Source organism: Trichinella spiralis, assembly GCF_000181795.1.
Source record: "Trichinella spiralis strain ISS 195 chromosome Unknown Scfld9, whole genome shotgun sequence".
Lineage (NCBI taxonomy): Eukaryota > Metazoa > Nematoda > Enoplea > Trichinellida > Trichinellidae > Trichinella > Trichinella spiralis.
This window is the reverse complement of record NW_003526948.1, coordinates 2,852,762-2,878,878: the sequence shown is the minus strand read 5'-3', so window position 1 is coordinate 2,878,878 and position 26,117 is coordinate 2,852,762. Positions and strand designations below refer to the sequence as shown.

At 30.9% G+C, this 26,117-nt stretch overlaps 5 protein-coding genes across 5 annotated transcripts; 2 read left to right on the top strand and 3 right to left on the bottom strand.

Moving 5' to 3' along the window:
* Positions 1 to 8,537: 8,537 nt before the first annotated feature.
* Positions 8,538 to 9,116, bottom strand: Tsp_05325 (hypothetical protein). Its single transcript, XM_003371640.1, has 2 exons — positions 9,015 to 9,116; positions 8,538 to 8,564 (listed from the first exon to the last, which is right to left on the bottom strand). The coding sequence occupies exons 1-2, from the start codon at positions 9,114 to 9,116 to the stop codon at positions 8,538 to 8,540; spliced, it is 129 nt and encodes a 42-aa protein (XP_003371688.1).
* A 120-nt stretch (positions 9,117 to 9,236) lies between these two features.
* Positions 9,237 to 11,524, bottom strand: Tsp_05326 (conserved hypothetical protein). The gene is made up of 8 exons (XM_003371639.1): positions 11,454 to 11,524; positions 11,084 to 11,116; positions 10,978 to 11,049; positions 10,352 to 10,401; positions 10,064 to 10,154; positions 9,626 to 9,680; positions 9,582 to 9,594; positions 9,237 to 9,385 (listed from the first exon to the last, which is right to left on the bottom strand). Exons 1-8 carry the CDS (start codon positions 11,522 to 11,524, stop codon positions 9,237 to 9,239), a joined length of 534 nt encoding a protein of 177 aa, XP_003371687.1.
* A 1,375-nt stretch (positions 11,525 to 12,899) lies between these two features.
* On the top strand, positions 12,900 to 16,693 carry Tsp_05327 (serine/threonine-protein kinase PRP4-like protein). Its single transcript, XM_003371638.1, has 15 exons — positions 12,900 to 13,032; positions 13,342 to 13,663; positions 13,840 to 13,887; positions 13,946 to 14,186; positions 14,310 to 14,482; positions 14,927 to 15,069; positions 15,144 to 15,347; positions 15,396 to 15,543; positions 15,598 to 15,735; positions 15,795 to 15,948; positions 16,009 to 16,127; positions 16,148 to 16,158; positions 16,188 to 16,352; positions 16,389 to 16,426; positions 16,490 to 16,693. The coding sequence occupies exons 1-15, from the start codon at positions 12,900 to 12,902 to the stop codon at positions 16,691 to 16,693; spliced, it is 2,241 nt and encodes a 746-aa protein (XP_003371686.1).
* A 3,053-nt stretch (positions 16,694 to 19,746) lies between these two features.
* On the bottom strand, positions 19,747 to 22,445 carry Tsp_05328 (putative neuroplastin). The gene is made up of 9 exons (XM_003371637.1): positions 22,418 to 22,445; positions 22,270 to 22,350; positions 21,393 to 21,725; positions 21,179 to 21,321; positions 21,005 to 21,119; positions 20,810 to 20,941; positions 20,586 to 20,780; positions 20,388 to 20,517; positions 19,747 to 19,756 (listed from the first exon to the last, which is right to left on the bottom strand). The coding sequence occupies exons 1-9, from the start codon at positions 22,443 to 22,445 to the stop codon at positions 19,747 to 19,749; spliced, it is 1,167 nt and encodes a 388-aa protein (XP_003371685.1).
* Positions 22,446 to 23,484: 1,039 nt separating this feature from the next.
* On the top strand, positions 23,485 to 25,884 carry Tsp_05329 (serine/threonine-protein phosphatase dullard). Its single transcript, XM_003371636.1, has 10 exons — positions 23,485 to 23,542; positions 23,658 to 23,769; positions 24,203 to 24,227; positions 24,435 to 24,578; positions 24,650 to 24,716; positions 24,772 to 24,890; positions 24,991 to 25,041; positions 25,343 to 25,459; positions 25,545 to 25,656; positions 25,736 to 25,884. Exons 1-10 carry the CDS (start codon positions 23,485 to 23,487, stop codon positions 25,882 to 25,884), a joined length of 954 nt encoding a protein of 317 aa, XP_003371684.1.
* The last annotated feature ends 233 nt before the right edge of the window (positions 25,885 to 26,117 follow it).

Genomic DNA, 26,117 nt, shown 5'->3' with positions numbered 1-26,117 from the left:
GTTCTCTTTTATTTTTGCTTTATTCTCAATTGGCAAAAATTAGAAAATGAATTTCTTCATTAATTTCACGTCTTGAAAGAATAATAAAATTGACAATTAGAACTGCTCAACTTTGAAAAAGTATTACTTAATCAATAAATACGTTTGATCAATGAACATGAAATTGATAAACGATAAACTATAATTTGTGATGACATAATTTGCTTCACAATTACTGATTTTTACATTTTCCCTTATTTCATAATTTATATATACATACAAATAAAAGTGAAAACCATGTCTGCATTATTATTATCATTATTATTATTATTATTATCATTATTATGGCAATTTCTAAGCAGAAAAATAACACGAGATTTAAAATAACCGAGCAGTAGAAAGGCTAAATATTGATTAATTATTTTCAAAGAATGATGACGCAGCAGAGTCAATGCTGCCACTAATGCTGAAAATAATTGATCAGAGAAGCTGTCAACTAGACTAGAAAACAGGGAAGCCTGTGTAGTTTGGTGACTGAAGCGGCTGCAGATGTGATGCATTCAAAAAAAACCAAAAAAAAGTATATAACGTGATCAGGCATAGAAAATTTAAATTTCAATAATCTACTTCAAAATTGAGTTGCACCTTCTAGTTGTAGAGAAAGAAAATAAAGTACTTATTATTAGTGCATTGCAATACAGTACTTAAAAGATAATTTGAAAAAAATCCAAAACCACTGGAATTATACAAATATCATATAAATCTGTAAAAATGGAATAAATTCAAGAATGCTAGGGTAAAATGTACAAATTATTGGCATAAAAGAAAACAACTGTATTCCAAATCTTTGTGCTCTTTTTAGCAAACAAGTCCTTCAAAAATTTTTTTTAATAATAAAGTATAATAATTTTAATATATTAATAATAAATATTTCACTTGTTTTTTTATTTCACTAAACATTTGTATACCACAGCGGCAGCAGCTATAGATGATGCGCATGGATAATAAAAGTTGAAAATTTCAACGGATTTAATAATTTGTTAAACTAAGGAAAAGGAACCCCTAAAATTAATTTAAAAGAAAAATTGTCGCTTGCTTATTAAGATAAAAAAAAGAAATACTTCCAGCGATATTTATAAATTACTATTTCAACATTATGTACCGTATAAACTTTTGAATCACAAAAAGGTTACAAAATTTTAACCATACTGTGTAAGCTCTGAACGAGACGTAGAATTTGTTTACATCAAGTCATTAAATTAAACTGAACACAAAGTCACTGAAGAGTTTTGCTTCAACAATGAACAAATAAATACCTTTTACAATTATGAATTTATGCAAATAAGATTATTCCAACCACATTACCATTTCAACAATGAAGTGTGATATAAGTTGAACAGAGATTCATTGCACTGAGCTTAGAATTTATTTCAAAAAAAAATTTCTTTTTGTAATAAAATAATGATGATAGACAGCAATAATCAATAACGTCAAGAGAACGTGAAAGATGAATCTACATTTATGAATAAAAAAGAAAAGGAAAATTTTTAAAAATAAACTTTACCAAAATTATAGTGAAATAAATTCTCCCAGCTATTTACTTGCTATACAACTCTCGTTAATTATCAAAATTAGTCAATCATATTTATTAATATACGCAATTATTCATTTCAGTCAAAGCATTAACTGTTTGTTATAAAAATTATTATTTCCATCAAACTGTATTATTATTACGTTCAAATTTTCAGGAAATATAAAATATTTATCGTACTAAAAATGTCAGATTAAAAAAACTGAAAGCCATATATTTTCCATGTTTCAAAAAAATTAATTTATGGCTTTATAAATTTCTAGCCAGCTATATGAGGATGTGGAAACGCTTCCTACTTTGAAACATCGCAAAATGCAAAACAGACAATAAAATTCGTCGCTAAAACGTGGTGGAATCACATTTTTCTTTTCAAATAAGTTGTCTGAATTTTATAAACCATAAAAAAATTGAAATTAATTTTGATTGAAATAATTAGAAAATTATTAATTTATGTTCTGGTAAAAATATCTTCTACAAATTGCTAGCAACTTGAACTTAGAAAAAAGAAGAATTGAATGCAGTCCAACTAAATCGAAATGAATAAATTAATAATCTTCTATACAAAAATGAAAATAAAACATTACAACGCTGATAATTTCGAATGATTTCATTCAATTAAACGGAAAAAATAAAAGAGGGGGGAAAAGAGAAAAAAAAATACTACTTTGGGTAAAATTTAGAAACAATGACAAAGTTCTTCTCTCACTTGAACATTGAAATCTCGACGCATGATGTTGGAAATTTACACTATTTTCCGTACAGAAGAAAAAAAAATGAAAGCTTTCAATTTACAGGTATACACACACACACAAGCACACAGCTCGATGCTTTACTTAGTATTGTGGGGCGCGGAATTGTGATGATAAGCATTATCAAGCTGAAAACGTTGTTGTAATTGTTGGTTGCAAAAAATCTTTTTTTCACTTTTATCAATTTCGAGCTATAAACTTCAAATATAATTGAAGTAGAAAAAATAATAAATAAAGAAAGTTATTATTTTTGCTTAATTTTTCTTAAATAAAATGACAGAAAATCTATTATAAGGACCTTTTTGCGGTAAAAAATCAACGTTATTTATCACAAATGAAATGAAATTGCTCAACAAAAAATGATTCACTGAATCAATTCTCACTAAATTCAATGCATCTAATGTTTTCTCTTTTTAAAATACAAAAATATATAAATAAGGGAAAAAATTAATCTAATACTGCTTGTGGATAAAAATATTTTTGTTTTTCAATATAAAAGCCTCTTCCCTACCCTATATCACACACTCTTTCTCTATTTACCCCTCTCTGCCCCTCTGCTGCTTTACAACAACAAAGAAGCCAGGGTAGCAGCTTTTGCATTTGAAGCAGCTGTTGTCGAAGCGTGACGCGGCAGGCAATGAATAAAAGTAAACAATAAGAAGAAATATTTCACGCATTTTTATCAAAATTGTCAAAGTGATGTTCTCAGATTTTCGAGGAAAACATTTTTATATAACATTTTAAAACATTCAGTTTTAAAAGTACAAAATTTTTGGAAAAGAAATTTAACACTGCTCTCCTATGCCCATAGATATAATTAATCGCCTTATTATTATCAGTGGTATTGTGATTTTATTAAATTCAAAACTTTTTCTTTTTACTATTATGTGGAAAGAATTCTGGACAAAATAATCAACGCCAATTCTATGACGTTCCATTGATCAATGTTGAAACATCGTTTAAAAAGGAAATTTTCATTTTTAATATATCATCTCAATTCATGGCTGACATAAAATCTATATTTATACATATGCACATGTGGATTTAGTGATGATGAAGATGAGTTTAAAATGCCATTAACACCTTATTTTATTCAAAATTGCTACGATTTCTTTTGCAATTCAAGCACTCGAGCAAAATATTTACTACTACTTGACTTTTTGACTAGTTTTCCGACAATTCTCTAAGAGTATACTAATCTAAAATAAAACTATATAAAATTAAACAATTCACTGATTTAATCAATCAATCAATCAATCAATCAATATACAAAATGAACTTTGTTTTCTAGGTCTACTTTCAAGCTACAAACAAATAACGTAACAATCCATATGCAGCAAATGACCCCGAGATAAAATGCAAATGCGACGACCATCATGAAAATATTCGGCCGTTATTGTATTCAGTTAACATTTATTTAAAAAATGTGAGATTCATGTTCAACTGTGCTCACATTTAATCGTACAGCAAATACCGCTGAAAAGCATCAACTTTTCTGCAATGCTAATTATAAATAATTACTGAACAGCAGTTCACCTCTTCAATAGCCTTTTTTTGAAACCACAAAAAGAAAAACAGAAACAAACAAACAGACAAACATCTAATGAACTTACTAATTTCAAATGGCTTTTCTTCTATAGTAATTTCTGTTTTTTTCGTTTACTTTTTTGTAAGCGATAAATTACAAGTTAAACGTTTGAAAAAAATTCAACTCCACTGACGTTGTGTTGAAGTTGACAAATGGAGAAAATTTCAGATAAAAACATGACACACAAACTCACATCAAATATTTAATTTTCATTAAAAAATTTCAAATATCCGCAGCATGTGCAAACGTTAAATGCCGCTTGATGACATCACCACTGGAAATAGTGAACATACAGACGACAGTTGGAAAGACCTACCCATTAATCCAGGATAAATTGAAAATTTTCTCTTTCTTAACCAACTGTGAAAGCAATGTACCAATAAAGATGAAATTGCAAAACAATTACAAAAATATGCATATATAATTATGTGACTTGCGACTTCATAGAAACAAATTTGAAATCTGCTACAGTTAAATTGACTACTTTTCTTTTGTAAATATTGAAGCTAGCCGGTGGTACAACACATGTGATAAAATGTTTATGAAATTAATAAAAAAAAGAAAAATCCTATTACCACACCTTGATACCTTGATCCTATTACCTCAGTGACATTCAAAAAGAACAATAATAATATTATTATTAAAATATTATTATTATTCCAATTTATAAGGTGAAAAATCCTTAAACTTCATCAGCATCATCAATGGAGAGAGAATGACTTGGAAAATGCCTTACTTCATCATTCTTGAATGATGGTGCAATCAAAGCGCAATGGTTTTTTTCATTCATGCCCTTTTTTCGCACTATCCAGCGCTAGTTTTGAGTTGGATCAAATTTATGCCTCGAACTGGGCCGTTGAAGCAGTAAGAGCGGAGAAGATGATGTTTTGGCTTCTTCTCTGTGTGATACCTCTAATACGGACCGGATGAGGAAAAGGCATAGTTAATTGAGCATTGCCAATCAATTTCAGGCCGCATTGAAGCGATAGAACTAGCTAGCCTAGTCGACTGCTCGCCTCATGTTTACCAAATTATAAATAAGTTGGACAAAATGCATTTCTTCTCTCTCTCTCTCTCTCTCTCTCTGAACGGCTAAAATTTAGTAAAATAAAAAAGATTTTCTCAATGACGTTAGCTGGTTCTTTCATACTTGTGTTGTTGTTGTTGCTATTGTTGTTAGTGGTGGTGATGTTCAAAAATCTGTTACATGATCTTATATATATGCTTTTTATATAAGCAGATGCTGCATGCAAAAGAAATATAACTGCTAGTGAAAAATAAACCTTCCAGCTTAGTTTAAATAAAATTTAGCAGTTTTTGCTTAGATTTCAATTCATAATATACCACGCACGACTAGAATCATTCTCTGAACCTGTTCCATCCATCTATATAACTTGATGATATTGCTTGCATCACTGCAGCCGAATTTATTCCAGAATTTAAATTTTATTTTAATATTCTTTAAATATAAAATTAATTATTCACCCTTGCTATTCAGAAGAGAATAAAAATATCTGTTTGTTGAGAAATAATTGTTCAAAATTTGAAACAATACAACACAACTGTCGCGAAAAGCTTTCTTCAACTACAACTGCTAAATGATATAGGATGATGAATAGGAATGGAAGAACACTGGAACAACAGAGAATATTGCCAAAAAGGCGCAACCAAAATATAATAACTACGCATTCAAAAATGAACATCTGACAACAATGCACATGCCTAGATAAGATTAGATTAGAGGAGCGGAAAAATGTTTGCCTTCCATGCGCGGTATATTGAAAACCGATTTTCAATGATAAATGACTAACATAGGCAAATGACAACGCTCCAACAGCTTCCATAATAACAACACACACTAATATATATAGAAATTTTCATAATCATAAATTAAAAATTAACTACATCTGAAATTAAAAGGAACAAAAAATGTTCTAATGTTATGCATATAAAATGAAGACGAAAAATATATCTTTTTTTTCAAATTCATTGAACAAATTTTTGTAGCAGCTTATTGTGCTTCGATAAAAAATTCAAGACACGCTTTTCAAAGCTTTTCTTTCCCATTTAAGCAGACAGAATAATGCAATTTGCAAAAAAAACCACAAAAAGCTTCGACTCCAATCAGAAGAAATTGAAAAAATAAAACAGTTTAAAAATCTTACCAACGTGATGTTCATAAATTAATTTTTAAAAAATGAATAAAAAATATGGTGAAATTTGTGTGATAAATTGCAAAGACGGTTTGTGCAATGATCAATTAGAGCTTTTGAAACGATTGACAACAGACAATTTGGCTTAATCATTTTTGGAAAAAGGAGCAAGCCAGTGGTGACATTCGATGCTTTGTGAGCAGAAATTTGCGAAATTTCTGTTTTTGCAAATGTCAGTCTGCCACGTGGCGAAGAAATTGTAATGCAGTCGAGAAGAAGCACTTTATGGAAAAAGTCAAAACCGATTGATTATACTGCCCAAAGTTGATGACGACGATCAAATGTATGAAACGTGTGTGCGTGTGGACTATCGATTTTATTCGTTTATTTATTGTTTTATTTATTTATTTATTTATTTTTTGCATTTATCGATCACAACAACACTTTAAAATGGCGAACGGAATTGGACGGATCGACAAAAGTGAAAAATCAAACTTAATCACATACCAACCACAATAGCGATTGGAAAAATAAATGCGCACCATCAAATAACAATCAGATGATAAATTTGGTAGATGAAAAAGAAAAAAATTATTTTTTCATAAATCCTTCTTTTCTCCCCCTCCTATGCAAATTTAATTTTCAAAAATTTACAAAGATTTCCAGACGACAAACAACTCGACATTTTCCTCAACAATTCTTCCAAGAGCAACAGGAAGCGCATTGTCAAATTGTATGCACATGTGTCAAATCATAAATTATATTCGAAAACAACAGCAATAATAGCTAAACGTTTTAGAGAAAAAAATGTGTGAAAAAAATTTTTTTGCAATTCAAACATTTCAATAATTTCACATCTTTTCAAACAATGTTCAAATTACACATGACAATTATTACTGATAAGCAAAAATATGGAAAATTTATTGTTGTTCAAATTTTGAAAAATTCAAATTAGAAAATAATAATAAGCAAATAGCAAAGCAGTAGATTGGAACGACAATTTTTTCCTGAAACAGTGCAACATTTTACCAATTTCATCTTCCCAGATAAATACTGCTATCGATGATTTTCAATAGCTAACTTTCAACTAGTGAAAAAGCTTAGAATTGGTCACACAAAAATTGTTGGTCAACATTCAATTCAAATCACTAATCTTAATAAATATCCACATCATAATCTAAATCTCACTAATATTAGATCTTGATGTTTTCAAATTACAAGAGTAGAAAAAAATAGAAGTTCTCCTATGTTAATTGAACTTTTCTTTACAGTCGTTTGAAAATTACAAAGAAGCTAATTACCGTATATTTGTTCAGCATGTTGAAGAAAATTGAGAACGCATACGAAACAGTACTACTACTCAAAGAGCATTGAAATTTAAAATGAAACTTCTGCTTTTAGGATTGATGAAAAAGTTTTAAATTTAAATAATCATAAAATTTCACACATCCATGAAATACAGTAATCTACATTTTCTGACAAGAAGTCGTTCATAATGCATGTAACAAATTTTAAATTGTTTGCTCCACGAATTTCATATTAGCGTAGAATGATACGCACTTTGAAGTAATTTTTCATTTTTTTGAAAAAAAAATATCACAATAAAACAATATTTTCCATTCGAACAAATTATTATAATTATTAGTCTACTTGTAGTGTAAAAAAGAGTGCAATAATTTGCTACTGCTTCATTCGATCAACCTCGTGTTTTTCTAGAAATGAAGATAATGGAAATTTTATTCAATTTAATAATGAAAAATTAACTCGATTTTAAAATTGTTTCTTTTGATAACAGTAAAAGTGCAGGAAAAAGGTGGCAACGAAGAGAAGATAAACCACGATTGGATCGACGTACTAATTAATTTCCAAAAAGATAAAAATAGCAAACCACGTCTGCATTGCACAATTGAATGGAACAAAATTTTCAAAATTATTATAAAAATTATTCTGTGCTCTGAAAAAATGCCGATAACAAAACACGATCCTGACATCATGCTTGAGTAGAAATAATTGCTTTTCTAGAATTTTGCATATTTCTCACCCAAAATTGACAATTAATTCACCGTATAAAACAACGCACATGCTTCATGATCGACACGATGAATGAAAATTTCCTTCACCACATGCTCGAATAATTGAAAACAAGAACACCAATGAAACATGATACAAAACAATTGTTATTTTTAAAAAAAGTATGATTTTGCAATTTTGATTGTCAACGCTTGTTGTTAATGAAATTTCACGCGGCTAAAGGACCAACCAATTGTATCGATCAACATTTTGCAATTAAAAATGAACTTCGTCCAAACGGCAAAAATGATTCTTCAAAATTGCCAAAGCATTCAAAAATTAAATAAACTATCTGTCTTTTCAAAGAACAAAAAAAAATACTGCAAGTTCAATTTTGCAAACAGCGAACGTCACATTCAACAAATCCCAGTCTACTGTAGCGCATTTTCAAATATCGAGAAAAAAGATCATTTCAAATCAAATATAAAAGCTGCCTGCAATTTTGGAAACTATCCTCACTTATCAAAGCTTATTGTTTTTTCATTTGTAAAGCAACTTTGATTGAAAAATAAAATCAATTTTTGATAATTAATAAATAAAGTTTGCGTTCAGTTTTCAATTAGTTTTTCTTCAATAAAATCACCGTTTGAAATACTTTTATACCGGGAATTTAGAAAAAAAAGACAATTGAAAATACAAAACTAGCAAAAAAAAAGTATGAAATTCTGAAGATGGACTAATTTGATTTTGCCATTTTTAGATTAAAAGATAAAATGCAATAAAAGTCATTTGGACAATGCAGTTGAGATGAGCAAGTCGAAGCTTACGATTGCAAAAAGAAGTAAATAAATAAATAACCTTTGATCACTAGTTTGCCTACAGTTGCAATGCCCTCGTTCAACAAAAGTGAAAATTAATAAAGTAGCAAATTAAAAAAATCTTACCGCCATAAGTTGCACATCGCTTAATTCTTTTTCCTGATCGTCGAAGTTCCAAACATCGGGAGAGCTGTCGTACTGCATATAATTGACAGTGGACACGGCCATGGTGGCGGTCGGCAAATGGCTGAGTGGAAAAACAAAAGCGAAAAACAATAAAAATGTTGTTGATGAGATGGCGGCACTTACTGAAACGCTGAAAATCAGCATCCTGATCTGCTTGGATCATTAAACTGACACATTACGGTCACTCATTATTTGTTCGTCGCATTTATTGGATGCAAAAAATTGATTTCCACAAATCAGGGCAATTTTCAAACAAATGCTCTTCTCCTGATGAGCTTTCAAATTTAAATACCATTTGTCTCGGCGGCAGTCTGATATAGATGATTAGTAATAATACTATTTATTTCTCTTTGCTCACTTCATACTTTCTCCAATCATTCCAAACAGCAAAAGATGATATCTCTTTCAAAAGTTGCACAAAACTCTTTTCCATTAATAATCAAACAAAAATCATCTAAAAATGTAAAAATTAAAAATAATTTATTGTGCACAAAAACCTGCACTTACCGATCATGGAGATCTTATAGATGTGTAGAAAAAAAAATATATACAATATGAAGACAATCTTGGGAATGGCTTCCAATGACAATTGTCACTGTTGCATATCTGAAAATAATCCATTTAACTCATCATCATAATGTACGACCTACTATTCGCATAACAACTGCTGCACCGGAATTTTGGCGTACACTTTTTTTTCGATCCTTCAGTTTTTTCTTTTCATTTTACAATTCACTACACATTTTCTGGCAAAGAATTCCCATAGCAGTGGTTTATGCACAAGCAACAGCTTAGAACGAAAGATAATTTTCCAAATATTCATTCAAACGTATCAAAATTCTTTTTCCTCCATTTTTATATTCATCATCGTTTTTTGCCCAATTAGACTAAATTAAATTGGGTTTAGAAAATTATTAAGCTACAAAACAATTAATATAAATTGAAAATCAGAAAGGGTTAAATATCTCAAGTTCAAATTTCCATCTTACATTCTTGAACACATTACTTCAACCATTCCATCAAGCGGGTTGCCTTTGCTAATTGCCTTCGACAGTCTGAATGGAAAAGCATATTCTTCAGCTAAAACAAAAATAAAATATTTACTTCACTTTATATTTAAATCCGTGAAAAGAAAAAAAACAATCAAATTCAAGCAAACTATCATTACTGCAGTCTTGTAGTAAAAGAAAAAAAAACACCACCGAACGAAACTGCAACGTTATCAGAATGGAAAAAAAATTTGCATAAAGTTACGCTCTAGCAAAATTCAAGCAAACCATCATTACTGCAGTCTTGTGGTAAAAGAAGAAAACACCACCAAACGAAACTGCAAAGTTATCAGATTGGAAAAAAAAATTTGCATAAAGTTACGCTCTAGAAAACGCAAACAACCCAGTCGACTTGATTACAGTTAGTGCACAAATAAACGCTTCAAAATGAATAACGTGTAAATGATTGTTCATAATGCTGAGAGGAAAAAATGAACAATTTCAATTTTTTACTTCATATTTATTGTATTGAAAATGACATTCACTGTATAAGCTCACCTTTTCAAGTCTTTTGCTCAGAAGCGGAACTAAATGATTTAAAAAATGGGCATTATTTCCTATTCAAATACGTTGTGCAATTCAAAATTCAAAAATAATCAACGAAAAAAAAATTAATACATGCATTGGGAAAATTTTAAGAAAATGAAGAGCCGAAAGAATTGCAAACTTTGAAATTATACTGTTTCACGTACCAAATAGAACAAATGCAATTCTTTCGATAATTGAAAATTTTCAAAAATACTTACAAAATATAATTTACGAAGCATTCTCTGAAGCCAACGTCATAAAAAATCATCAACTATAATATTGAAAAAATCAAGTAACATTTTTTCAATAAAAAATTATCACATCACGTTATAGACAAAAGCGGTTTTCCGTATTCAACAGTTTTATATATGGGAATTGAAATTTTGAAAAATTCTACACTGAAATTTTTAAACGCAAATAATAAAATATTACTCGAGATCGTTTACAGCTAAGCAGTTGACAAGTCTGTAATGCATTATTTGAAGAAATTTTTGAAAAAAATACTGAAATGAAGTCAACTGCACAACATTTCAAATTTGAAAATACTTTCATATAATCAAAACTTTCACGATGCTGAAGAGTAATTAATCAGCCTAAACTACTATTATAAAAATGGAAACATTCAAAGAAGTGTACAATAAAAATGATCATAATCAAATAAGAAATTTTATATAAAACGTTCATCATTAAATAAATCGCCTCTTGATTTCTTGAATATTTCACAATTTCAAAAGAACGACTAGTTTGATCATTTTACTGACCACAATGAATATTAAAACAACATAAATTAAAAAAAAATTACTGCTGTAACGCGTCGGCTTGTTCGACCAATTCGTACAATTCAGTGCCCGTTGCTGGGCGCTTGCTGCGCATTAGCTATCAGCTAATCAAGATGCCAACACTGATTACATGACTTTATTTCGAATAACCAGAGTAAATAATAGCTACAAAGCAGAGATGCGTTGAACGCACACGCGCAGGCGGAGGTCAAGGTCATAGACTGCCAGCCTGGCGTTTTTTCCCGCTCTAATACTTTTTCATTTTTTGATCTTCAGACTAATTACCGTACACGTGACTAATTCAATTTATTTATAATAAAATAAATTTTAAAGCTGAAATTAAATTAAAAAAATTTTTTTTTATTTTTCTACATTAAATTTTAAATTTTACTTTTTTCAATTGTAATATTTCTCTAATCTTAAGTTAAATGTAACAAAAAAAATAATACACTAATTATTTGGCAAATCTCATTGTCAGTACTTCAAACTTACAAAGAGCAACGTCTAAACAAAAATGCAATCATTTCAGTTGAGGAGCAATTTGAAAAGAATGAGCTGAACACAGAAAAACGTTTCTTTAAAAGTGTCTAATTCATAAGATTAATATACTGCGATCTTTCAGTAAAGTTACACCATTTTCGAAAACAATTGCCTATCGGCAATGTTTCTGCTGTTAAGTTCAGTGGCACGTTGTTCATGAGAATGCTGCAGATATTAACAATGCAAATATAAGCATGGATAAAAGTGACTAAATGAGGCGGATGAGATGTAAATGTAAATGGCGAAAGGTAAATGAGTTGCTGTAAGACTATCATTTCTTCGGAAACCAGCGACTCTAGGCAAGATAATACGTTGAGATAAAAGATATGCAGTCGACTGGATCACAGAAAGTTACGCCAGCGTAAGACGCGTTACAAAAGTTGAAACTACAGCTCACTTGCTTACTTAACATTTCATTTTATCATAAATTATAAATAGCTTCATTCCATTTTGAACACCTAATTATTGAGTGGAAAAAAAGTACCTAAATTATGCAACGCATCTGTGTACAAATGCAACTACAATGCTAACAGAATTACTGTAACGGGTTATCGTGATCACATTTAGTAAAAGATTTATTATTTTTTATAGTAATACAGTAACCATATCAATGATTAAATGCCTGCTAAAATTATTGCTATTTTTGCTGTTATTAACTCAATTAATTTTCAAGAATTTTTCTATTATTTTGAACATTTGCATTTAAAATCTGGTCACGCCTGAAATTGTCAAGCACTACTTGTTTCAATTGTAAATTATCTAAAATGGATTTTAGACATAAAAATTAACCTTATTCATTAAAATCAATTAATTAAAACATTTTCTATGTATAATTTGAAAAAATAAATATTCCTACATGATTATCAGATTTAGTACAGTACCTAGCACAAACATTTTTTCCTTTATTATTTGGAATTTGGAAGTAGAATATGCCAAAATCCAAGGTAGTATCACCTAGAAAAGAAAGATCGTCTTCTGAAAGTCATGATCGTAGACATTCATCTAGGGAGTCGAAGCAACATCGAAAACAATCTGACAGAGAGAACAACGACCGTACTAAAGGTATATTCCATTTTGAGCCATTTTAAATGCATGATAAGTCGCTGTTATTATCTTAAAGTTAAAAATTATTTCATTTAACTGATTTTAATTTTGAAATAAAGGGGAAAAACAATGGGAATCGTTAAAAACTTCAGGAACAAGATTAAGTGCTTCTGATACGGATTCCGGGATAAAGTTGTAGAACAGCTTGACGATGGAAAGGGCCATGATAAACGTATATAAATGAATTATACTTGTGAATTTTTCTTCATGTATTTTTATGTTATGTTATTTCATTTTGTTTTATTTTTCTTATTATTCATTAAACAGGGCATTCTGATGCTAAGAATGGTGAAACCGATTCGAAGCGCAAAGAGAGCAAGCAAAATGAACGGAAACGTTCCCATTCACCCAAAGAAAAATCACCAAAAAGACATCGTCATTCTTCCGTTCAAAGAAGGGTGACTGGAAAAGAAGATTCGCCTATCACTCGACGTCATTCATCGCGAGAACGTCGAAAATCAAGAAGCATATGCCGTAGCTATACTCCTGCTCGATATTCACAAAGAGATTACTATTCTCGCAATAGAAGATATTATCGTTATGAAAGGAAGTTGGATCGGAACAGAAGTACAAATTATCGCTTTGATAGGTAAGTTTCTGTTAATTTTATAGATTTTAATAATTTCATGGCTTTTTTTAAAACACACTATATACGTTATTTTGCTAAGTAAGTAAATGAAAATGTACTTTCCTGTTTTCAATCTTTTTTATTGTTTTTGTAAAATATGAAACGAAGGTTTTGTATATGTAATTTTTGCTTAGCAGGAGAAGCTGGCGCTCATCAAGAGAAACAAGCAGAATAGGACACAGAAGGTTTGCATTTCAATAAGGTTTTCAACAGTCATTAAAACTGAATGTTTACAATTAGTAGTGCTCGTCATATGAGGAAAGAAGAAGAACGAAATCGTCGAAAACGAGAAATGAAAGATTTCGAGAAGGAGAAGGCTAATAATAATCCCGTTTCAGAAAAAGAATTGTACGTTTGTTTTACTAAACAGAATTCAAAATATGGAATTGTTGTGTTTAAAACTTATAGTGAGATAGTAGGCGATGAAGAAGATGAAGACGCCATTATTGCAAAGATGCGTGAACGTCGTAAAGCTATATTAGAGGTATTTATACATTATATATTTACAATCAACTCAAACTTTTATTTTGTGATAAATCACGTTTCCACATTATCTGTTTTGTTGATTGTGTTACAGTGATACAATACGTAAATAGAAACATTTTAGAAATATCAAGAAAAATCTCCATTGCCTACGCTTAAAAATGAAGAATATGATGAAGACGAAATGGAAGCTTCAGAAATCGAAAAAGACAAAAATTCATCCCCAAACCCATCATTGTTTCAAGAAGACGAGGATGATAATGCATCTTGCGACCGTGTACACGCAAATTCTGAAAAGTATTCAATATTATTTTACGACTGTTGGTTATTTATTTATGAACATATGCATATTTTTTGTAAAGACAATAGTTGGCATAAATTCAATTAGTATTTCACTTTTTACGGTTTTTTGAAGAATTTGTTTTCATAATGGAAGTTGTAGTATAGTGAATTGTTTTTCAAATCTAATTTACAATTTAATAATCTTTGAAATTTTGCATTATGTAGTTTTAGTTGTATTGTTATTTTATGGGCATCGTGTTTGTTTATCAAATAACTAGCGTGAATCTTGTCCGTAGGATTTCAACCGATTTACAGTATACTTTATGAGAAAATGAAGTGCAGTTATTAGCGAATGCACTTCAGCAGTTTTATTTTTGAAAATGATGGAGCTTAATTATTTTTTTGCAGTTTTTAGAAATAGACAGTGTTGTTAATTTTTTGTAAGATGTAGGATTTTAGGGACTGTACCGACCCTTTGGAAGGTGACGCTTTTATATCTTTGTGTAAGGATGGTTCTTTTCCCGTGGATGAATCAGAAATGAAATTAGAAGTACATGAATCTACTTCCAATGAACTCTTGAAAGAATCATTTCCAGAAAACAGTAAGTATAATGTGCATGCTTTTCACCAGTGTGTGTAAAGTAATTATTTCTTTGTTGATGAATGAATTTTGAAGTTGTAAAAGAAAGTACGGAAAGATTGAATCAAGTAAAAGTAGAAAAGGAAGATGCCGAATCCGATCAGCCGCAGTTTGATATGTTTTCTGTGGAAGACATGCCAATACCGAAACATGTGGTTTCTATTCAGAAAGATCAGGAGATAAATCAGAAAGATGAATGTTACTTGGCTGACAATTGGGACGATACAGAAGGATATTATCGTATGTATTGTTAAATTGTCATTTTCGGCATTTTATTTTGCTGTTTAGGAGTTCAAGTTGGTGAACTTATGGACAAACGATATTCGGTTTATGGATATACTGGTCAGGGTGTATTTGGTAATGTTGTTCGAGCTCGGGACGTAACGAAAGATAATTTGGAAGTGGCCGTGAAGATCATACGAAAAAACGATTTGATGTAAGATTTGTCATATATTTCAGCTTATTCGGATTGTTATGGTGCATATTTCAGGCACAGAATGGGTTTGAAAGAATTGCAAATTTTGAGAAAGTTAAACAGTACGGATCCTGATGATAAATATCATTGTTTACGGTTGTATCGACATTTTTTTCACAAACAGCATTTGTGCCTTGTATTTGAATCATTAAGGTTTGTTTGGAGTGAATGTTTCCATTTATAATTGAGTAACGATTATTTTAATGTTTCAGTCTCAATTTACGAGAGGTGTTGAAAAAGTATGGCAGAGATGTTGGTTTACACGTCAAAGCTGTCCGTTCTTATTCCCATCAGATGTTGATGGCATTGCGTTTGTTGCGAAAATGTGAAATTCTCCATTGCGATATCAAACCGGATAACATTTTGGTAATGTTTTAGAATGGTGTAAAATATTTTGTTTTTTTATCCAAATTATTATTTGTTGAGGTTAATGAAACAAAGCTGATGTTGAAATTGTGTGATTTTGGATCTGCTTGTATGATCAAAGAAACAGAGCCGGCTCCTTATTTAGTTTCACGATTTTATCGAGCTCCGGAAATTAGTATGTAATTTTTTATTCTTTTAGAATCATTACTGGTATATATCTGTTTTTTTTCAATATTCAGTTTTGGGAATGCCGTACGATTATTGCATCGATTTGTGGTCGGTTGGCGTTACTATTTATGAATTGTACACTGGTAGAATTATGTTCCAGGGAAACACGAATAACCAAATGCTTAAATTCATGATGGATGTAAAGGGAAAATTTCCGAAAAAGATGATCCGTCGGGGTTTGTTTTATGAAAAGCATTTTGATCAAAATTTAGATTTTTTATACTGTGAAGTTGACAAACTTACGCAAAGAGTAAGTAATGCTTGACGAATTTACTGAACAGGAAAGAAGCAGTATGAGTTTTTATTTATTCAGGAAAAGGTGACCGTATTGAATACTATTATACCATGCAGAGATTTGTTGAATGAATTGGTTGGCGATCAGTGTTTTGACGAAGATGGCTATCGTAAATTGCTTCAGTTGAAAGATTTGATCGAACGGATGTTGAATTTGGAACCGGGCAAACGAATCAATTTATCCGAAGCATTGCGTCATCCATTTATTACGGATTCTTGTTGATAAAAGCGTGTTAAAGGTTAAGGTTGTACGAAAAGCAAGCTCCTGTCGTTATAATTGGGAGCTACTTTCGTCACAGTTTTATGTGAAATTTTTGGTTTAATCCTCTCTCTCTCTCTATATATATATGTATGTAATGCAGAAATGTTTCAACATAAAATTTGTTATTGTGGCAAAGCGTTTTGGAAACTTCTTTAGTCTCGTAGTGCAATTTTTAGTTAATACAATGTATAATAAATAATATGTTCGTAAAGTTGTTTTATTTTTTATTGAATGCAATTTTTGGAGAACAATTTTAATTCTGTTTCAGCATTGGGTGTAGCAAACAGTAAGACAACAGTTATGAACCACCAACCAATAAGCGAAACTTGGCGCTTTTCATTTATAGTTGCAAATGATGAAGACCGACGTGGTCATCGGTTGAATTATTTGTTAGTAATTCTTGGAAGGTGGATCTGCGTATAAAATGTTCATTCTATCATTGCAAAGCAATAAAATGTAAAAAAATCAATAACAATTTACTTTCAGTGCTTTTGAAATGAAAAACTGAATGTTCAAAAAATACATACAGTATACCCAAGTTGAAGGAAGTGAAACCATCGATGCTGGTGAATGAAATTGTTTCGGAATTTGTTTTCAGAAAACAACTAATAAATTAAATATTCAAAAACAAAATCAATCGATACTAATGAAGATTTTTTATTTATTTTTATCTAATAAAAAAGAAAATAAATAAATCGAATCGTTTGAAATGTACCACCGCCGAGATTGGCTGAAATTGAATGTTCACTGTGGCGTAGGTATTTTATCAGCATACAAAATGTGCCATTAATAATGCTCAAACACAGTGGCATTTAGAGAACGGAAAGAAACACAATAAGCGACACTGATAAAAAGTGAAAAAAACAGACAAATCGCAAACACTGCTAGCAGCTATCAGCGGCTGCATTTGGACAACAATAATGCAACCACTGCAAAGTTAGAGCAGTAAAAAAAATATATATATTCTCATGTAACATGTTCAACTACACACAATTGGGGGCAGGGGGAGGGGCGGAGGGTAGACACGAAAAGCAGGATGTTTTTTTTTAAATATTGTAAACAGAGCACACATTGAAGATGATGTTGTTGCAAAAGACAGAAGAGGAAAAAGAAAAACACCGGCCTCAGAGGAACAATTATTATATACAATTATTATTATTATTATTATGGGTGAAAATTTTAAGTGGTGACGACGCTAAACGTTTAACAATCGGACCCAAAACTTTGGACAAATTCAAATGTGAAATTCTCTATCACCATTGGAAATGGATTTATTATTATTTTTTTATGTTGAAAGACAAGAAAAAAAAGTATACGCAGAATACTTATCGATCTCACGCGCACACTGTCGGCTACGACTTCCTCTGCCGCAATTCTTTTTCATTGTTATTCGGTGCCGTCAGGGTCATTTTTCTAAAACAAATTCATTAAATATAACACGAATTAAAAAAAATAATATAATCATCGAAATTATATACATATACAAATTTCATTAATCATTCAATTGCATATTTCCAACACTTCACAATCGGCCTTACAATATGATCACAGATTAATTATTAACAAATTTAACATACTCAATGCTTGTTAAACAAAATAAACAACCAACCAAACAAACAAAATAAAATTAAAATCCTGATTTTCAAATCCATTTACGCAGAATGTTATTGAAAAGAAATAACACAACAAGACGACAACAACTGATCAATTTGGAAGAAATTAAATTTCCAGTTTTGTAATAAAAACTAAATTTCAACAATCCAGTTCAAATACAGTTTACAATCCACATTCAAAAAAAGCATACTGTCATTTTTTGCTTAATTATATTTGACAATGATAAATGATAATTAAGGAAGGAAAGAAAATTTTTAGAAAAAAAAAACCAAACGGTCCTTGAAAAATTGTACCTGAAAATCGGAAAACTGTCATCAGTGAAAGACGAGAATGGGTTGGTGATTGATCGTTATAAAAGGCGTTTGAGAAATTGCTCATGACGTCCTACTCTCGCGGCGGTTGAAGATAACGATCGATCAATTGATCAGAAAAGTAAATCAGAAGTATTCATTTAAATACAAGCAAAGCGACGAAATTGTCAATTTCAACCGCCACTGCTTGTCTCCTTTATCATCATCAGTGGTTGTTTGCGAAAGTGCAACTGAACAAATTAGACGAACAAGAACAGCAGCAGAAGCAGCAAAAAAAATGAAAGAACAAATCCATCCCGGAAACTTGTCATAAGTGAATCACCGTGCTATGAAGACATAAAGCCGCTAATGGATAAAATAAAAACCATCTTCAACCGACAATATATTTCAACAATCGTGGAAAGTGCAATTCAATTTTTCCAGCTGGATGTTCATTTCATTTTTTTAAAATGAAACCACTAATTTTCAAAGCGGAGAATTGACATTTCACTCACGAATGAAATGGAAACGAAATTACTCATTTTCCAAATGGAAATTCAGTAAATGTTGCTTCTATATATCATGCATGCTTCGAGTGAAATTTGTGAATGCTAAACTGGCAAATAGATGACAATACTTTCAATTGATGATGCTAATCATACTGCTGCTGCACGAAATGAATCATTCGAGCGTCGACAAACAAGATGATGATAACACACGACAGAAAACGATTCAAAAACTTCCACACAACCCAATAATTTCACAGTACAACCATTTCACGATCGACTCGAACAATTTTCATCTAATTAATAATTTACGATGGAAATTTTGAAAAAATTCCTTGTTTTTTTTTTGCAAATTATCATACAAATTGCAAATACACTGAACTTCACCATTTTCGAATTCATTCAAAAAATTCATATATTAATAATAACGATGAAATAGAATTTACAATATTATTTTTCATTAAACATACTCAAAACAAACTTCAGCAAGCAATCAATAATCTGCCGCAGATTCTAAGATTGAATTCAAACCAACATCTCTTAACAACAGCTGACAAAATTCCGCTTAAAAATTGCTTCGCTCATTCAATAAGCATAACACACATCACCAAGAACTATATCAATATATAAATTGCAAAATGTATCCGTTGCGACCAATATATTTTGAATTTCAATTTTCTAAAACCGAAACTGACCGAATAAATTTCAAGCTAGAAACAAAAAAACCTCAACATCTAACGTTTCCCAAATCAATTCTATTAAAACCCGAAACAAAATGAAGAAGCTATCGAAAAGTCAATTTTATTTTCCTAAATAATGAGAAAAAGATGTTGAAAAGAAAAACAACTCAACATTGCATATGCCGTTAATGATAACATTAACTGGAACATTTTGAATGCTTCAAAATGTTAGAAATATTACTTTCGCCATTTTGATCAGCAGTGAATTCGTGAATACGAAGTTGAAATGAAATTGAAAATCATTCATTTCTTTCGCTGAATAATGTGAAGCGAAACATTCGTCAACCAAGAGCAACAAGCATGCATTTCAACAAACATCACACGCCATTCGATGCAAATCTTAATTATTACTACGCTAACATTCCCCAATAATAATAATTATTATTATTATTTTCTATTTTTCTTTTACACCAAAATTAAAATATTATAAAAATCAACTGAATCACAATGAATTGTAAAAAGTAAAATTTAAAAAACAACAACAACAACAACTTTTAATTCTTACTGTTCTCTGGTTTCTTTCAATTCAAGCTCTTCATGCTTTGTTCGTCGTTTTTCGAAAATAAAAATGGCAATCATTAAAATGACCACCTCTGTAACGATACCTAAAAATGGCCAAAGAGCGGCCAATTTGTCTGAAAAAGAAAAATCAGGGTCAAATTAATAAAAAATAAAAAAAAATTAGCACAACAAATAAAAATACCTTTCACTCGAATCAAAACGGTGAAATTGTCACTTCCAAATTCATTGGTCGCAACGCACGTATACGAAGCACGATCGTCGTACGTGGCGTCTCGGATTATTAGCGTACCGTTGGCAATGCCGTTGCAGCTTTCGAAATGTATACGTCCAGAATCATTTGCTACAAGCATCCGGATGTTGAATTTGTAATCGACAACTAAGCAATTGAATTCTTTATTCTTTTACTCAAATCCTCATTTTCACGTTTCCATACGATGTTCGGCATCGGATAGCCGTATACTGGACAGCTGAGCTCAGCCGTTTCACCATACAGCATGTTTTTACTCACTTGATGTTTGTCGGATATTGTTGCCTTGCCTGAGTGGAACACAAAAATATAAGACTGCAAAAAGCAATCGAACGATTCAAAACTCATCCTACCTCGAACTTCCACAAACCCACCGACAGACCAGTTTTTCGCTATACACGCATAAATTCCAGTTTCTTTCGACGTAGGTTTAGACAAAATTAGACTTCCATTTGTAAAAATAAGTACCTAATAAAGAAATTAGAATTTATAATTTATAACAAATAAAATTGTTTAATATTCAATACTTTATCCGATGGTCTGAGAAGTTCATTGTTGTGGTACCATAAAAAACCACCAGCTGAAATATTCGTCGAACAAGCAAGTTCGATTGTAGTGTCGCTTTCGTTGAAATCCACATAGCTGGGAGAAACTCGAACAGGGTTACCGTCTAGAAGTCCATTGAAGAAAAAAAAAAGAATCAAACACGGCCAGACTGAAAAGTATGATAAATTCCATTACCGCCTCCGGTGAAAATTTGAACAGTGGCGTTGTCCCAGTCGTCATGGCCCATCCGATTGTATATGCAACTCAGTTTCATGGGTTTTTCAGCTTTCAATTTCACGGCAAAAGATTCCACACCATCATGCTTACGCCAGTAGCAGACGCCGACCACACCTTGAGAGCTTTCGCATATGTTCACACTGTTCATCGTCCATTGCACGAAGCGTTTTTCATTAGAGCTCAGAGAAATCTTCGGCGTACAGAAAAGGGACACTTCTTGGCCATAATGCGCATAGACTGCGTTGTTTTTGAAAACGTCGATGGTTCCGCTTATTTCAAACACGGCAAAACCTATTAGATTATAATTGACAGAACAAATTATAAACACCCAAATATACAATAACCTACCGTGTGAAAATGAAAGAAACAGGGAAAAAAATAACAAATAAATTGCTTGCATTCTGACAACGGCACCACAATGAGGAACTAAGCAAATGATATATTAAAGTGATATGCATGAAACATACTGTAATATACAGTAAGAAAATAATAACAACAACTTTAAAGTTTTTATTGATTAAAAAAGTAGACAATTAATTATTTAGAAATAACATTATTTAAAATTTTACTTTTAATTTGAAAAAATAAGTTATTTGAAAAACAAAAAAATTATAAAAAGAACACTTTCTTCCAACTGGCACAAACGTCATTTAGTAAAAACAACAGCAAATATTAGGTCATCTTGTGAACAAACAAGAGTAGTTTAACGATCGCTTTCAGTGAACAAACACATGATTTAGTTTAATCTTTTGCATAGATATTTTTTACTAGCTTAAAATTGCAGCTTATCTTTGCATTTTGAAAATGCAATAATTTTCCTTTTTCAATTTTGAACTTATTATTAATAATTTGTAAATTGACATAAATGTCGATGCTGCTGAGCGTACAATTGCAATCACTTGCGCAACAACTACAACTGAATATATAATTTCCATCAAAAAAAGTAATACAGATTTAGGGTAAAGTATTAACAAAAAGTTTACCATTGTTTGCTCTGAATAGGGATTTCATATCCCATATTAGTTATTTCTTTGTTTATGAACAAAGTTTTGTTAACTGAGCGATAATTATTTGAGATTAATTCAGAGAAATTAGATAACAAATAGATAAAACTGCAAAAAGGTAAGTTTCTTCAAACAAACTAAGTTTTGGATTTTTCTATTTAGCAAAGCTGGCATCCAGTTAGCTGAAAATTTCAGGCTGCATAAGTTTAACTTTGAACAAATAAATGTTTTCAATTATATAATTGCAATGATGCTATCAGCGCAGACTCTCTGATGTGGGTTTCTTTTTTAGTGAACAAGAAAGCTAACATCTGCCAGTTGGCTTTAAAAAGCAGTCATTATGATGCATAAAATAGCAAATATCAGCAGCTGCGGATTCTTCTAGGATGCAGCTGAGTGTGCAATTTGTTGTGAAACAGAACAACGTTGGAAAAACGTTGAAAGAAGATGCTTTTCAAGTGATACATCTGAGATGTGAAAAAATTGCGGACTAAGTTGAAACAAGAACACTTTCAGATATCACGAAAGCCTGGACACCCAGCAGGTGGTAGTCCACTGCTATATATGTATTGAGGCTTATTATCTCTGACAAAGAAGGCAATCATTCATGACAATGACAATCAGCATGGTAATTGGTCTGTGTTACATGTCCCTGTCTGTAAACAATATTCCAAGTATAAGATTTGGCAACGGAATCAATCTGCGCAGTAAACCGCCGAATGCTTTCAGCTTATTAATGATACATAGCAACTGCTGTTATTGAAAACTTTTCTAATTGAGACGGTTTCTTCAGAAACGTTGATCAATCAAAATTAAATACAGCTTAATTTCAGCTTTTAATAGTGCTGTTCTGCGAAAACAAAACTAAAAGATCAGTGCCTGTTCATGCATATATGATTTGACATTTACAAATTTTGTATTTGTACAATCGAAGTGAAGCAGCGGTAATTGGTAGATTTTGCTCATCGGATAAAGTTAGCGTCAATAATGGTATCCACTTCGAAGAATAATTTCTTTTCAGTAAGTTGCTTCATATCATTGAATACATGAACTCCAGTGAAGCATTAGTAGGTCAACGTATACAATCGCACGGTGCTCAATTCAGTTTATTAAAATGAATTTTCCATTTGCCCATAAAGTTTCCATGCGAATTTATTTTCAAATTTAAATTATTGCAATCACCAGCAATTTGAAGAGAAGTTTCAAAAAATTCCTTCAGACAAGAGTGAACTTGATGTCGTGGTAAAAAGTTCAACCAATATAATGATTTTTTGTCAAACTCGAGTAAAAGGAAAATTAAACATTTACATATTACTGCTTATCACATTACGGTGTTTTATCAAGATAAATTATAACTTATAAATTGATAAGCTTTTCAAATGCAAGAACAAAGTAGAAATAAATGTGCCAGCTACTTTCGTTGTGCTTCATTTTTTGTTTTATACTGTAATTATTTACAGTAATTATTATGCGTTATTTCTCTTCCATCTATCTGCTCCACTCTTTCGTATAATAAAAATTTTTATTAATTCTGAATTTTATTTTTTTATTTGTTGTGTTTCATATTTAAGTTACAATCGGGTGAAGAATAATAGATTCACTTAAATATTATTTAACGATTATGCTGCTTATTTGAATTGTGTCATTTGTATTTTTTTCCCATTAACGCTACTTTACTGTTTCAGGTGCCATTTGTGCACTTTTACCCATTTGCATGTGAATTTTGTAACTGGTGAATTTTGTGTTTTTGTTTCATATTTTCAGTATACAAGAAAATTCCTATCACCAGGTAGTTCAGATTTTTCAAATCAGCTGTGCATTATCGAATCATTGATTTGTTTGTTGATATTTCTGGTTGTGATATCAGTTTGAAAATTTGAATACCCATATATTATTTTTTTTCACTTTTCTCATTTGTGTTGTTTGTTAGTTTATGCAGATTTATACATTGTATTTGGGATGTTTTTCAAATATGTTGTATGTATGGTTTTTGTAGAAGAAACTTTCCATTTGTGGCTGTTATGTAAAATGGAAATATAAAAATATGCTGAAAACGCTAACGATGCTGAAGAAAGTGATAAGATGTTTGGTGAAAGTGTTTCAATTTATTTTATTTCTTTTTCGGAAACAAGCGCGGCAGGTAAAATATGAATTATTATTTTTAGCTTTAATTTAACATAAATTTTCTAAATGTTTTGTACAAATTTGCAGATTATTCAGCGTCAGGTTATCACATATGAGAATATCAATTTGAACGCCATTAGCATGCAGCGGTTAGGTATGGTGATTTTGTTCGAAGATTCGACATTTTTTTTCCATTTGATAATTTGCAGCAATTACTGGCCGTAAAATACTGGTCCTAGATTTGGATGAAACGCTGATCCATTCCCATCACGATGGTATTGTACGGCCGATGGTCAAACCTGGGACACCGCCGGATTTTATTTTACGAGTAATTTGATTGGACGAGAGAAAATTGCTCATTTTTTGCTCTTTCTAAATTTATGAAATTATTATGGTTTTGCATATTTTGCATATTTTATTTTTTTCAGGTTACCATTGATCGGCATCCAGTTCGATTTTTTGTATACAAACGTCCACATGTTGATTATTTTCTTTCAATTGTAAGACAAGTTACTTCTTTGAAGAGAACAATTTGTTTTGTCCTATTTCAATAGGAATACTCACATTTGTCATTTTTGACAAATTACACTTCGTTAAATGCAAGTTTTTCAAATTTCAAATTTTATTTATATTTAGAATTTTATGTCATGTGATAATAATACTTAGCATTTATCTATTTATCTATCTGTCTATCTATCTCTATATATGAATATGTGTTGGAGAAAATTTATCTGATCGTGAGAAAGATTTATTGGGTTTGTGAAAAATGTTAATTTTTAGGTTAGTAGGTGGTTTGATTTAGTTATTTTTACTGCTAGTATGGAAGTGTACGGGTCAGCAGTTGCTGATCGGCTTGATCAAGGCCGAGGCATGTTAAACCGTCGATATTACAGACAAGTACAGTTTATTATTATTATTTTTTCTAATTAATTTATCGAGTTATTATTAATGAATTTGAAAAATTGTTTTCTTTCAATTTCAGCACTGTACAATCGATTACGGAGGATATACGAAAGATATTTCTTCAGTATCTTCGGATTTGTCTTCTGTTTGTATTCTAGACAATTCTCCTGGTGCGTATCGCCTTTTTCCAGGTATTTGAATAATTTTAAAATTGTATAATAATTTGCATAAGTGTATGCGTGATTATTATTCTTTTTCTTTTCAATACAGACAATGCCATACCCATAAAATCTTGGTTTACTGACCCAACTGATATTGAATTGCTGAAATTGTTGCCATTTTTGGACTCGCTTCGTTTTTGCGTCGATGTTCGGTCTATCTTATCAAGAAGTTCACTGAATAATCTAGCTTCTCGATGATTTACCACCTGTACTTCCTTGAATGATAAGTTATCTTAATGCGATAACATATTATTTGTTAATGTACTCGTTCTGCCTTTTCTAAAAATAATGCTACATTGTTACACTGTGTATTGTTTTATACGAAGACATATATATACCTGCGTGTATGTATTTGTGATGACTTTCATGTTATTATTGGCTTGTTTTGTTTCTTTTTGTCGATCAAGTAATAGGACGATGACTGTTATGTA